General features: G+C 40.8%; 1 protein-coding gene across 5 annotated transcripts; it reads left to right on the top strand.

The window, feature by feature from the left end:
* The first annotated feature begins 3176 nt into the window (after positions 1-3176).
* LOC118390280 (galectin-9-like) lies at positions 3177-7605 on the top strand. Of its 5 annotated transcripts, none has more exons than XM_035780681.1 (11): positions 3177-3333; positions 4078-4166; positions 4308-4515; positions 4688-4813; positions 5144-5185; positions 5380-5457; positions 5655-5693; positions 5902-5934; positions 6054-6142; positions 6779-6935; positions 7123-7605. In XM_035780681.1, exons 1-11 carry the CDS (start codon positions 3304-3306, stop codon positions 7267-7269), a joined length of 1038 nt encoding a protein of 345 aa, XP_035636574.1. In that variant the 5' UTR covers positions 3177-3303; the 3' UTR covers positions 7270-7605. The 5 variants fall into 5 exon arrangements, with proteins under 5 accessions (XP_035636574.1, XP_035636575.1, XP_035636576.1 ...); XM_035780683.2 differs by lacking the exon at positions 3177-3333 and adding an exon at positions 3375-3575; XM_052457220.1 differs by lacking the exon at positions 3177-3333 and adding an exon at positions 3633-3912.
* The last annotated feature ends 7693 nt before the right edge of the window (positions 7606-15298 follow it).

The raw sequence follows: 15298 nt of genomic DNA, 5'->3' as shown, positions 1-15298 counted from the left end.
AGACATAGGGGTAAGGTGACTAGGCACCAAGATATATGAAAAACCGAGTAGTAGCAGTGTAAATTATGATTGTAAGTGACTTTGTGTGCAACTGTGCGTGTGTGTATTGAGTATAAATGTGTGTGCATGTGTTGTGTGTGTTGGAATGTCTGTGAGAGTGTAGAGTCCAGTAAGTGTATTTATATTTATTATGGATCTCCAATAGCTGCTGCCAAGTCAGCAACTACTCTTCCTGTGGTCCGGCAAAATTAAGGCTGTTATACAATTTTAAAAACATTACAATTGATACATTACAGAATTCACAACACACTGTGTGCCCTCAGGCCCCTACTCCACCACTACCACGTATCTACAACCCAAAATCCATGTGTGCATGTGTGTATAGTGTGTGTGTTATTGTGTATGGGTGTGTGTATGCATGTGTCTGTGCCTATGTTTGTGTTGCTTCACAGTACCCACTGTTCCATAAGGTGTATTTTTAAAATCTGTTTCTTAAATCTGATTCTACTGCTTGCATCAGTTACCTAATGTGGAATATAGTTCCATGTAGTCATGGCTCTATGTAGTACTGTGCGCCTCCCATAGTCTGTTCTAGACTTGGGAATTGTGAAGAGACCTCTGGTGTGGAGGTCGACCGATTAATCAGCATGGCCGATTAATTAGGGACGATTTCAAGTTTTCATAAAACTCGGTAATCTGCATTTTTGGACACCGATTATGGCCGATTACATTGCAATCCACGAGGAGACTGCGTAGCTGGCTAACCACCTATTACGTGAGTGCAGCATCAAAATGACCTTGTGGCTGCAAAGAGCCAAGGAAAGTTGCTAGCTAGCATTAAACTTATCTTATAAAAAACAATCAACCTTCACATAATCACTAGTTAACTAGACATGGTTGATGATATTACCAGTTTAACTAGCTTGTCCTGCATTGCATATAATCAATGTGGTGCCTGTTAGTTTATCATCGAATCACAGCCTACTTCAACCTCGCCAAACGGGTGATGATTGAACAAAAGCGCATTCACGAAATAGCACAATCGTTGCACCAATGTACCTAACCATAAACATCAATGCCTTTCTTACAATCAATGCACAAGTACAGTATATAATTTTAAACCTGCATATTTCGTTTTTTTTTTTATCATGTTAGCAGGCAATATTAACTAGGGAAATTGTGTCACTTCTCTTGCGTTCTGTGCAAGCTGAGTCAGGGTATATGCAGCAGTTTGGGACTCCTGGCTCGTTGCGAACTGTGTGAAGACCATTTCTTCCTAACAAAGACCGTAATTAATTTGCCAGAATTTTACATAATTATGACATAACATTGAAGGTTGTGCAATGTAACAGCAATATTTAGACTTAGGGTTGCCACCCGTTCGATAAAATACGGAACGGTTCGTATTTCACTGAAAGAATAATCGTATTGTTTTCGAAATGATAGTTTCCGGACTTCACCATATTAATGACCTAAGGCTCGTATTTCTGTGTGTTTATTATATTATAATTAAGTCTATGATTTGATATTTGATAGAGCAGGCTAAGCGGTGGTAGGCAGCAGCATGCTCGTAAGCATTCATTCAACAGCACTTTCCTGCGTTTGCCAGCAGCTCTTAGCAATGCTTGAAGCACAGCGCTGTTTATGACTTTAAGCCTATCAACTCCTGAGATTAGGTTGGCAGTACTATAGTGCCTATAAGAACATCAAATAGTCAAAGGTATACGACATACAAATGGTATAGAGAGAAATAGTCCTATAATAACTACAACCTTAAACTTCTTACCTGGGAATATTGAAGACGCATGTTAAAAGGAAACACCAGCTTTCATATCTTCTCATGTTCTGAACAAGGAACTTAAACTTTTTTACATGGCTTTTTTACATGGCACAAATTTCACTTTTACTTCCTTCTCCAACACAGTTTTTTGCATTATTTAAACTAAATTGAACATGTTTCATTATTTATTTGAGACTAAATTGTATTTATGTATTATATAATGTTCATTGTTCATTCAGTATTGTTGTAATTGTCATGATTACAAATACAAATCGACCGTTTAATCGGTATCAGCTTTTTTTTGTCCTCCAATAATCGGTATCGGCATTGAAAAATCGTAATCGGTCTACCTCTACTCTGGTGGCATTTATTTTGGGGTATGCATGGGTGTCTAGCTGTGTGTGTGTTAGTCGTTTAAACTAACAGCTCGGTGCTTTCAACATGACAATACCTCTCACAAATACCAGTAGTGATAAAGTCAATCTCTCCTCTACTTTGAGCCAGGAGAGATTAACATGCATATTATTAATGTTTGCTCTCTGTGTATATCCAAGGGCCAGCCATGCTGCCCTGTTCTGAGCTAATTGCAATTTTCCTTAGTCCCTCTTTGTGGCACCTGACCACATGACTGGGCAGTAGTCCAGGTGCAATAAAACAAGAGCCTGTAAGTCATTCCTTGTTGAGAGTGCTGTTAAGAAGACAGAGCAGTGCTTTATTATGGACAGACTTCTCCATTTTAGCTACTGTTGTATCAATATGTTTTGACCATAACAGTTTACAATCCAGGATTACTCCCAAGCAGTTTAGTCACCTCCATTTGCTCAATTTGTGTGTGTGCTGTTTGGAAGTCATGACCATGAACACATCTTGCTTTAACAATTTAACATTCGCTAAACAGCATACCCGTTAGGCTACTGCATCCTCTGCGACCTCACCTGTGATATCAAAGTCATTTTTGATAAGGCAAGAAAATAAAATTAACGATTTGGTATCATTTTGATTATGGAAGATTGAATAAGTGCGGTTCAAACTCTTTGCTTGGAATGATGTGTTGCTATCGTCTCTATCTGTGCATGAGAGTGCATCCGACTCCGTCTCCCTAACAGAAAATACGTATAACAACGATGACCTGAGTCATTATCAGAGAAACGACATTTTTCAGAGAAACGAAACTTATGGAAGAGAAAACAAAATAGTAAATCATTTACGAATGCCGCGTTCCACACAACTGGGAACTCGAAAATCTCCGACATCATTTTGTTCAAAACAAATCGGAACTCGGAAAAAATACTAGCTCCGACCTGGAATTATCGATTTGGACGGTCAACCAACTCGTAATTCCACCTGGGGAACTTGTGCCTCTTTCTCGAGCTCCGACTTTCCGACCTGAAGATCACTGACGTCATGATTTCCCCTCGTATTTTCCGAGTTTCCAGTTGTTTTGAACGTGGCAGAATAGAACCGCCGGACCTCGATGTGCTGCACTCTAGATTCACCAAACAGTCGCACAGACACACTGGAGCATGGCTTGTCAGCAACCCTTCTTCAATCCGGTAAAAATCTAATTTGACAGTATTTACATGTCTTTTTTTAGCCCCCCATTATGTTTGAGTTTCAGGAGTCATTTTGGTGATTATTTTTGTTGTAATGTCCACAATATTTTTATATTCTGGTCCCACAGATTTTCCTCTAGCCCAGCACGCACTAGCACATCCGCTGCAACTAAAATGAGTTGTAATGGGTCTGCTAATGATGAGTTTAGTGGACTAGAACAGGACTGAAAAACATTGAATAGGTCTGTCGATATTTCCTGTCATTTTCATATCCACCTTTGACACCTAAAACCTTAAGTGATTGATATAATTAATGAAAGAAGGTAAGGAGAAAGGAAACTAACCGTTGAGATTGTTATTGGTTACACAATGTTTGATGTGGCCATTGTTAGTGTAACGGATGTGAAATGGCTAGCTCGATAGCGTCTCAATCGGGACGTCACTTGCTCTGAGACCTTGAAGTAGTAGTTCCCCTTGCTCTGCAAGTGCCGCGGATTTTGTGGAGCGATGGGTAACGATGCTTCGAGGGTGACTGCTGTTGATGTGTGCAGAGGGTCCCTGGTTCGCGCCCGGTTATGGGTGAGGGGACGGTCTAAAGTTATACTGTTACATTAACGTTTAACGTTTTCAACTAAGTCTATTGCAAAGGCCCTCGCCTTATCAGGCAGACGACCTAACTACAAGCTGGTGAAGGACATTAGCTACCCAGCCTGGTCAAGTGTTGTTATTTGCTTCATGTCCTAGAGATTGCCATTCACTGGCTGTATCCACGGAGCTCTGCATGAGGGGAAGACCATCACGGTGACAGGGAGAGTCCTGCCAGGATCCCAGAGGTAGACCTACCTAGTAGTACATCTCTTTTTCACTGTAGGACAGCCATGTCTTCTTTAGCTCAGTCTTGTCACTATCAGCACAGAAGGGATCTTGTTAAACCTAATCACTTTAAAATATGCCCCCCTTTTTTCCCTCTGTAGGTTTTATGTGAATTTGCAATGTGGCTCAAGAGGAAATCCCGACATAGCCCTCCACTTCAACCCCCGATATGATGAATCCAAAGATGTTGTGGTCTGCAACACCATGCAGCACTCTAAGTGGGGCTCAGAGGAGCGTGAATACCCAGCATCCATGACCCGGGGGGCCAACTTTACCCTCATGTTCCTGGTCAACAGAGATTCATATTCAGTCAGGAGACTTTTATCACTTATACTTAGGCTACACATTTTTTTTTACTGTGGACTAATTGAATTGCATTGTGTCTCTGTTCTAGAGCAAAAAAGATTCAAACCCTTATTCATTATTTTTCCTCCATGTGCCATTGATTTTCTTGTCTCTCCTAAATCATGTCTTATCCCAGCTGATTGTGAATGGTGCTCACTTCATGGAGTACCTGCACCGGCTGTCGTTCTCCAGAGTGGACACCATCACCGTGGATGGAGGGGTGGAGATCCAATCCATTGCCTTCTCCAACCCTGCAGTGACAGTGAGTATCTGAAAGGTCCTCCGTTTTGGAGAATACTGTACATCTTTGCATTCCAAAGGATCAGGCTTGAACAAGGACAGATTTGCTGATCTTGGTCAGTTGTTTGGAATGCTACCCAGTCTGCAAAACAAGTTGCAACTTGCAATGGTCATGGTCGGAGTGTATAATGATTGTAAGGATGTTTTGGACATATTTTTTGTGTCCAAAAAACGTATTTCCCTCAGTTCCTACTTTAATCATTTAAATAAATAGTATTCAGACTTATATGTGCTGACCAAGGGTATGTCCATATCCTACACAGAGAAATGAAATGTGTTTTCTTTTCTCCAGTCACCTCCTCCCCAACCAGGATATCCTGTCCATCCACACAGTGTGAGTATTCTCCAGACAGACTGATCAACAGGTTTCTCAGTTAAACAAGTGTTAACGAGTTTTAGTATTTGGATTTACATAAGGCCTGCAGTTGTATGGAAACACTTGTAATTAGTAATAAGCACATTACTACATATGTGTCCTCACAAAACAGTAGCATAGGCCATAACCCAAGAGAGACATTTTGTTTACAGGGTCAACGGAACCGAACTAAATCTCATCAAAGTAAACCATGTCCCAAAACTCCTCCTCAATGGTGTAATGCCACACAGGTAGATTATAGCATTCTGGGTTGGAGGCTAATTTGGTGTATTTAGCCTTTTTCCTTGTGGTGGGTGTTGTCATAAGATGGCTGGATTTCATTCCATTCAGTCAATTTTAACTTTGATGGTTGATCATGCTTTCCTTGTATTCATGGTTTCCTTGTTTAATTTGATACTTGTTTGATAACTGTTTGTTTGTTTTGTAGGCTTTCTCGGCTGCGTTTTGTGCCCCAGGACTTTTTCAGGTGCATTGCATTCAAATGAATCAACTTTTTAGAGTTCAAAATTGTAGAGTAGAGGCCAACATCAGGAACTTTATTGGAGTCGTATCATTGATCTATCTAAAGGAATAAAGCTGAAATGAAAATGAAGCTCTGACCAGATTAAATAGTTTAGAGAATGTACTGAAAGGTGCTATTCTTCAGATGGTAATGTACAAGGTTTATTTTACAGACACCCCCTCCATACACCCCCCAGGCATCCTTCGTAAGTACCCCTTCTTTAACCTACAGACTAAGTGCAGACTGAAGAATTACATTAATTGATTTAGTATCGAAACCGATTGTTAGGGTGATATGGTGATGTTATGGACCCTGTGTTCTCAGGTTGTGCCATATAAAAATATAATGGTAGGTGGACTTTACCCAGGCAGAAACATCATCGTCCAGGGTGTGGTCAACCACAACGCTGATAGGTAAGTAACGATTACTCATTTGAAACACATCTGGCATTATTAATTTGCTTGTCACCTGCTATGGGTCGGAATTGGTACTATGAATCGTGTACCTGTACATTACAGAAAATCCCGATAGATGGTAAGGAAAAAGGTCCTTTTTAGATTAGTCTCACCCTCCAAATGATTTGCATTTTTTTTTCACAATTGTGTAACACCCACCAGCAAAGTTCTCCTTCTCTAGAAACATTACATTACAGAGCTATACAGTAGTCTCACCCTCCAAATGATTTGCATTTTTTTTTTCACAATTGTGTAACACTCACCACCAGCAAAGTTCTCCCTCTCTAGAAACATTAAATTACAGAGCTATACAGTAGTCTCACCCACCAAATGATTTGCATTTTTTTTTCACAATTGTGTAACACTCACCACCAGCAAAGTTCTCCCTCTCTAGAAACAGTACATTACAGAGCTATACAGTACTAAGTCATTCCTTCAGCATATCAATGGCCAACATGGGTAAGGGTGATACTCTTTGTAGGCTTACCTTTGCACACCCTTTCCTGTATCTACCACAGAGCGTTCATTTATTTGGTCATCTAACATATTCCTGGCCAAGCCTTATAACCATGATCATGGTCTTTATGGTTCCAGGTTCTATATTAACCTGCGTTTCAACTCGGGGGTGGCGCTCCACTTCAACCCCAGGTTTAATGAGAACACTGTCGTGCGTAATAGTCTCCTGAAGGAACAGTGGGGTCCAGAGGAGAGGAAAGGAGGCATGCCCTTCTACAGAGGCCAGCCTTTTACGGTATAAACTCCATTATACCTGATTGTAGACTGTATTATGGAAGCTAGCTATATTTTCATTTTTGTTTTGTTTTTGTGCATTGACAAGAATTTCATCTGAAATGAGTTCTGAATGTGTTTTAGCTGCAATGCTACCGTGTGCTTTTCCTTGGATGAACTCAGCACTCATGTCGGGCTCTCTGTTTCAGGTGACCATTACGTGTGACACCAAGTGCTACAGGGTGATGGTGAATGGAGTCCAGATGTTCAGCTACAACCACCGCCACTTCCTGCTCCAGCAGATAGATATCCTGGAGGTGGAAGGGGACGTGAGCCTGTCCTCTGTGGTGTTCTAAGTAATGACTCTGTCCTCTGTTATGGTTTGAGTCACATACACTGGGGTCAAAGGTCAACAGGGGTAGGATCTGATCAGGACATTATAAAGACCGATGGGTGAGAAATCATCTCTTCTGTGTGTGGATGTTTTGCTATGTGGCTGATGGCGAATGTTGATATCATGTTGGGCAAGATGTTTTCATCAATATTTTTATCTCTTTCATAAACTATTTTATTTAGAGTAGACTATGTATAATATAGTCTTCTATTTATCAAATTCCACGTACATACTGTACGTCTGTTCTCTCTGTACCGACAATGTTTCTACATCAAATAAACTTCAATATTGGAACTAAGATGTTGTCATAATTCTACATCTCCGCTAGGGGGCAGAGAGGTTCTGATTAAATTACTAACTTTGTCCTGCTTCAGATTGTCGTGGGAGGGTTCAGATTTTATATTAAAAACTCAATTCTATGGATTTTGACAAAGTAAATACTGATGACATTAACGGAGCTGTGAATCATTATAATTACATGAAGTGTATTCAAATGACTCTGGGAGTTCCAGGTGGTTGGAAATGGGCTAGTAGGCCGGTCGACAGATGTATGCCCTAGTTGGCTGGCCCTCGCTACATATTCGTCGCCAGACCCACTGGCTCCAGGTCATCTACAAGTCTATGCTAGGTAAAGCATCGCCTTATCTCAGTTCACTGGTCACGATGGCAACACCCACCCGTAGCACGCGCTCCAGCAGGTGTATCTCACTGATCATCCCTAAAGCCAAAACCTCATTTGGCCACCTTTCCTTCCAGTTCTCTGCTGCCTGTGACTGGAACAAATTGCAAAAAACGCTGAAGTTGGAGACTTTTATTTCCCTCACCAAACATCTGCTATCTGAGCAGCTAACAGATCACTGCAGCTGTACATAGTCCATCAGTATTTAGCCCACCCAATATACTTTTATATTTACTTTTCTGCTCTTTTGCACACCAGTATCTCTACCTGCACATGTTCATCTGGTCATTTATCACTCCAGTGTTAATCTGCTAAATTGTAATTATTCACTCCTATGGCCTATTTATTGCCTACCTCCTCATGCCTTTTGCACACAATGTATATAGATTTGTTTTTTCTACTATGTTATTGACTTGTTTATTGTTTATTGTTTACTCCATGTGTAACTCTGTGTTGTCTGATCACACTGCTATGCTTTATCTTGGCCAGGTCGCAGTTGTAAATGAGAACTTGTTCTCAACTAGCCTACCTGGTTAAATAAAGGTGAAATAAAATACATTTGAACACTGTGAAGCTTTTATTTGGGCTGCAATTTCTGAAGCTGGTAACTTTAATGAAAATATCCTCTGCAGCAGAGGTAACTCTGGGTCTCCCATTCCTGTGGCGGTCCTCATAAGAGCCAGTTTCATCATAGCGCTTGATGGTTTTTGTGACTGCACTTGAAGAAACTTTCAAAGTTCTTGAAATGTTCCATATTGACTGACCTTCATGGCTCAAAGTAATGATGGACTGTCATTTCTCTTTGCTTATTTGGTATTTTACCAAATAGGGCTGTCTTCTGCCTTATCCCGACCTTATCACAACACAACTGATTGGCAACACAAATTAACTTTTAAGAAGGCACGCCTGTTAATTGAAATGCATTCCAGGTGACTACCTTATGAAGCTGGTTGAGAGAATGCCAAGAGTGTGCAAAGCTGTCATCAAGGCAAAGGGTGGCTATTTGAACAATCTCAAAAATGAAATATATTTTGATTTGTTTAACACTTTTTTGTTTACTACATGATTCCATATGTGTTATTTCATAGTTTAGATGTTGTCACTATTATTCTACAATGTTGAAAATAGTAAAAATAAAGACAAATCATGGAATGAGTAGGTGCTCTAAATCTTTTGACTGGTAGTGTATATATTTTTCTCTCACAAAGTACCTTGTAGCCATCCTTTTCATCTGTAGGCCTATGGGCAGCCCTACATCCTTACTGCCACCAGTCATTTTTCACTCACTGTGCTATTTAAGAGGTAGCTCAGTGGTTGCGTAGGGGTGCTTTCAATCTATGGTGTGCATTCGTGCATGTATAAATACATACTTTCATGGGGGTGCTAGGCCTATTCTTTACAGGGCTTCAGCACTGTCTTGCCCCTCCCTGAAGCTGCCCATGACTGCCTGGTTGTACCAAAATTATTTAGACCAGTGCTGCACAAGTTGGCCTTTCTTTCACTAAAACAGATGCTGATGCAACATTCTTTAGATTAGTGAAATGAGTTCATTTTGCAGCATGTGATTTGATATGCTTTCTGAGGAGACCAAAATGGCATCTCATTCACAAAGAGCCCCTTCACACAGGGTCAAAGCATGGTAACATTACATGTCAACAAATTTGGATGACAACGTATGTCAAATCAAAGTTCAGGGCGGATGCAGCGAAATGCTTATGGTACTGGCTCCTAACAATGCAGTAGAATGTCAATCAAGTACACAAATAATACAAATAAATAAAGACATTTAGAACGAATCTAATTAACAACCCAAATAGCACTGTAACAGAATTGAATTTACACGATATTAAGAATGGTATGTACAGCAGTAGATACAGTGAGCTCCAAAAGTAATGGGACAGTGACAATTTTTGTTGTTGTTTTGGCTCTGTACTCCAGCACTTTGGATTTTAAATGATACAATGACTATGAGGTCAAAGTGCAGTCTGTCAACTTTAATTTGAGGGTATTTTCCTCTATAGCGGGAGAACTGTTTAGAAATTACAACACTTTTTGTACATTGTCCCCAATTTTAGGGGACTAAAAATATTGGGACAAATTCACTTATATGTGTATTAAAGTAGTAAAAAATTCAGTATTTGGTCCCATATTCCTAGCACGCAATGATTACATCAAGCTTGTGACTCTAGAAACTTGTTTGGTTGCGTTTGCTGTTTGTTTTGCTTGTGTTTCAGATTATTTTGTTCCCAATAGAAATGAATGATAAATAATGTATTGTGTGTCATTTTGGAGTTACTTTTATTGTAAATAAGAATATAATATGTTTCTAAACACTTTACATTATCATACCCCCAAGACATGCTAACCTCTCACCATTACAATAACAGTGGAGGTTAGCATTTTTGCAGCAGTAGGATATTTGTGTGTCTGTAACGTTCTCACTCATCATTATAGAACGGCAGCAAAAAAAGCTCTATTTTCATGTTGCTTATGAGTGCATTTCACACTTCTTTTGGATTATAATTGGATTTTAAGGGTTGTATGAATGTCATACTTAATATAATGTCTCATCATCGCAAATCAGTTGCATTGTACTTTTAAAAAATGGCTCTTTGGCTAACTTTTGCCATAGCCAATTCCAATGAGCGTTAGCATTCTAGCTAACAACTGCTGCCTCCAAAATAGTTTATTTGCAAGGATCACAAACAACTATAATCTTACGCTTCGATCACACTGACAGCGTCATTGTCATTGTGCAAAATAGTACGCAGCATCATCTGGATATGTCTGCAACAAAAGTTCAACATTCACCTTCTGCTGCCATTTCTGTCAAGAGGTCTATGCATACAGTTTGATGCATACATTATGCACCACACCGAACGCACTGCAACTGCCTGTGCAACGCAATGCTTAGAGTCAAATGCAGCCGTTTCATTGGAAATTAATGTACTTCTGGTGTACCAAAATGCAATGACGCTGTTGGTGTGATTGGAGCGTTAGAGACTGTTCACGCAAGAATCAAAACAATTGTTAGCATATGAGAACCCCAAAAACGTTTTTTGTTTAGAAATAATAAAAACATAAATCTAGGCTATGTTGAATAGGCGCAGATTGCGATGGCTTTCTTACTGCTGCCAAGAGTCACGCATATCTCTGCCTGATGTCAGTGTGTCGTGTACTGGAAACAGGTCAATAGGTTGCACCTCTGTCACTCGGTCGCGTCATGTGGTTATTATGAATGTTCTCAATCTGTCTTCTATCGGTGGCACCATAGTGATGCCCTAAAGAGGTGATACACCCAGTCATTCTGGATTGAGGATACTGTTTAGTCTAAATTAAACTATAGTGCCTTGAAATACGCTGACGTTGCTTAAGTAGTCAAATATACAAGGGCTGCATAGCGAACATAACAAATACAACTGTTTATATGGATTCTCATGACAATTTAAATTGCCATAAGCTGCAGTGTATGGGAATTGACGCTGTTGACTGTGTCTCCTCTTGTGGTTTTGAGCTCTTCGAACACACCGACAGCTCATTGCATTTTGGTACACCGGTATTACATTAATTTCCAATGAAACGCTGCGTTTCCCTTGCAGCATTGCGCTGCAGAAGCAGTTGCAGTGCGTTCGGTGTGGTGCATACGTTGACGTAAGCGTCAAACTGTATGCGTGGACGTCTTGACAGAAATGGCGGCAGAAGGTGAATGTTTAACTTTTGTTGCATACATATCCAGATGATCCTGCGTAATATTTTGCGCAAAGTCGGTCTATTCGAGTGGCCTGCTTTCAGTACGTTTTTAATGTTCTGGAATGTTCAATTGAACGGTAACGGTGCTGTACTGAACTACCAGTTGAAAACCAGGGAGGTTCGGGAACGCTGTCAGCATGGTCACTTCCCTTTAAATGCATCACTCATTGTTTCAAGCCACACCCACCAACACCACAACACCAAACGGGAGCAGATGCACCTCAAAGTCTGTTCAAGAACGTACAAGAACGTTTGGGGGAAACGTCTTGTTCAGTACAAACCGTTCTGCAACGTAGCAAACGATCAAGCGACCTGAACACACTTCTGATTTTATAGACTAGTAACATGGTAAACGTAAATCCGAGACACTCAAATGGGTATGTTATGTTTGGTGTGGTTACATAGGATTGACAGAAGGTTACTTACTAGCAACCCAAAAGTTATGTGTTTGAATTTCATCACTGACAACTTCAGCATTTTAGCGAACTACTTACTACAAAGCAAATCTAGCTTTGGCTTTGATAAATGCAACATGTAAAGTGTTGATCCCTGTTTTATGAGCTGAAATAAAATGTCCCATACATTTTCCATACCCCATACATTTTCCATATGTACAAAAACAATTATTTATCTTAAATTTTGTGCACACATTTTAGTAAGAATTTCTCCTTTGTCAAGATAATCCATCCACCTGACAGGTGTTGCGTATCAAGATGATTAAACAGCATTATCATTACACAGCTGCACTTTGTGTTGGAGACAATAGAAAGCGACTTTAAAATGTTCAGTTTTGTCACACAACACAATTCCACAGATGTCTCGAGTTTTGAGGGAGTGTGCCATTGGCATGCTGACTGCAGGAGTGTCCAACAGAGCTGTTGCCAGAAAATTGCATGTTCATTTCTTTACCATAAGCCACCTCCAAAGTCATTTTAGAGAATTTGGCAGTACATTACAAGCACATGTAACCACACCAGCCCAGGACTTCCACATCCAACTTCTTTACATGCGGGATCGTCTGAGACCAGCCACCCGGACAGCTGATGAAACTGAGGAGTATTTCTATCTGTAATAAAGCCCTTTTGCAGGGAAAAACTCATTCTGTGTGGGTAGGCCTGGTTCCCAAGTAGTTGGGCCTTTGGCCTCCCAGTCTCACCCATGGCTGCGCTTCTCTGCCCAGTCATGTGAAATACATAGATTAGGGCCTAATGAATTCATTTCAATTGACTGATTTCCTTATAGGAACTGTAACTCAGTAAAATCATTGAAAATGTTGCATTTATATTTTTGTTCTGTATAGTAAAACAATAATTGCTCTTATGCAATGGATAGACTGTGTCCTTAGGTTGTCATAAGAATTACTATGTACACTTTGTGAGAGAAAAATACACTGCTAAAAAAGTATAGGGAACACTTAAACAACACAATGTAACTTCAAGTCAATCACACCTCTGTGAAATCAAACTGTCCACTTAGGAAGCAACACTCATTGACATACATTTCACATGCTGTTGTGCAAATGGAATAGACAACAGGTGGAAATTGTAGGCATTTAGCAAGACACCCCCAATAAAGGAGTGGTTCTCAGTTCCTATGCTTCCTGGCTGATATTTTAGTCACTTTTGAATGCTGGCGGGTGCTTTCACTCTAGTGGTAGCATGAGACGGAGTCTACAACCCACACAAGTGGCTCAGGTAGTGCAGCTCATCCAGGATGGCACATCAATGCGAGCTGTGGCAAGAAGGTTTGCTGTGTCTGTCAGCGTAGTGTCCAGAGCATGGAGGCGCTACCAGGAGACAGGCCAGTACATCAGGAGACGTGGAGGAGGCCGTAGGAGGGCAACATCCCAGCAGCAGGACCGCTACCTCCGCCTTTGTGCAAGGAGGAGCAGGAGGAGCACTGCCAGAGCCCTGCAAAATGACCTCCAGCAGGCCACAAATGTGCATGTGTCTGCTCAAACAGTTAGAAACAGATTCCATGAGGGTGGTATGAGGGCCCGACGTCCACAGGTGGGGGTTGTGCAGGACGTTTGGCATTTGCCAGAGAACACCAAGATTGGAAAATTCGCCAATGGCGCCCTGTGCTCTTCACAGATGAAAGCAGGTTCACACTGAGCACATGTGACAATCTGGAGACGCTGTGGAGAACGTTCTGCTGCCTGCAACATCCTCCAGCATGACCGGTTTGGCGATGGGTCAGTCATGGTGTGGGGTGCCATTTCTTTGGTGGGCCGCACAGCCCTCCATGTGCTCGCCAGAGGTAGCCTGACTGCCATTAGGTACCGAGATGAGATCCTCAGACCCCTTGTGAGACCATATGCTGGTGTGGTTGGTCCTGGGTTCCTCCTAATGCAAGACAATGCTAGACCTCATGTGGCTGGAGTGTGTCAGCAGTTCCTGCAAGAGGAAGGCATTGACCTGTCAATCAATCACTGCGGGTGGACTTTGAGGGAAGGCAGTAGATTCGTCAGAAAAACTAGTGTAGTCTACTCTTTGAATTTATTGTGGCAAAAACCTAAGACAAAAGGTTGTGTTCTGTAAAGTAAACATGGATTCCTTGTTGAGAAACAACATTTTCAGGGGGATGACCCACAGATTGTGCACCCCCATTTTATACGAAGTCAGGGGCCCATTATAGACCTACAGGTATGCTTGAAGAATGAAGCAGGTTAAACATGTGCTTGGCTACACAGAAAGCATCAGCAGTATTTTGGACCAAAATGAGTCTCTCTCTCTGCTACTTATTGTTCCTGCAGTGAGGATTCAACATCTTAATTAAATGTTTTCATAATTTATCTGCAGATAATCGCCAAAAAGCAGTAGTAGCCTACTACTATGTAAATTAGGGAGCCAAATGAACAGCTCTCTCTCCGACTCAGTTCCCACATTCACCTAAAAGATCCGTTCAAAAATGGTTGTCACTTGTGAACAACTCATCACTAGGCTACACTGACAAGTCACTTTAGCGGTCACTGGCAAGTGTCGACATGGACTTCAAATCTTAGGACAATAGAAGCAAGATTTGGTTTACTTGTCCCAATGCGATACCATGGACATTTAACTATGTTGTATGAATAGCAAAGGGATATAGGATATTGACTTCATTCAGTCGACACCTTTTTATAAACTAGTCTGCTGTTAAAACACTTAAAAAAAAAAAATTTCACCTTGATTTAACCAGGTAGGCAAGTTGAGAACAAGTTCTGATTTACAATTGCGACCTGGCCAAGATAAAGCAAAGCAGTTCGACAGATACAACGACACAGAGTTACACATGGAGTAAAACAAACATACAGTCAATAATACAGTATAAACAAGTCTATATACAATGTGAGCAAATGAGGTGAGAAGGGAGGTAAAGGCAAAAAAGGCCATGGTGGCAAAGTAAATACAATATAGCAAGTAAAACACTGGAATGGTAGTTTTGCAATGGAAGAATGTGCAAAGTAGAAATAAAAATAATGGGGTGCAAAGGAGCAAAATAAATAAATTAATTAAATACAGTTGGGAACAAGGAGACTGCCTGTTACGCGAATGCAGTAAGCCAAGGTAAGTTGCTAGAT

Source organism: Oncorhynchus keta, chromosome 11, assembly GCF_023373465.1.
Source record: "Oncorhynchus keta strain PuntledgeMale-10-30-2019 chromosome 11, Oket_V2, whole genome shotgun sequence".
In the NCBI taxonomy this organism is placed as follows: Eukaryota; Metazoa; Chordata; class Actinopteri; order Salmoniformes; family Salmonidae; genus Oncorhynchus; species Oncorhynchus keta.
This window is presented reverse-complemented; position numbering and strand designations above follow the sequence as displayed.

Coding starts and splice junctions, on each gene's coding strand:
- LOC118390280 (XM_052457220.1), top strand. CDS start 3,841: ATGGGTAACGATGCTTCGAGGGTGACTGCTGTTGATGTGTGCAGAGGG. Junction 5,694..5,901: donor GTGCCCCAGGACTTTTTCAG/GTGCATTGCATT, acceptor TTTATTTTACAG/ACACCCCCTCCATACACCCC. Junction 5,935..6,053: donor ACACCCCCCAGGCATCCTTC/GTAAGTACCCCT, acceptor CTGTGTTCTCAG/GTTGTGCCATATAAAAATAT.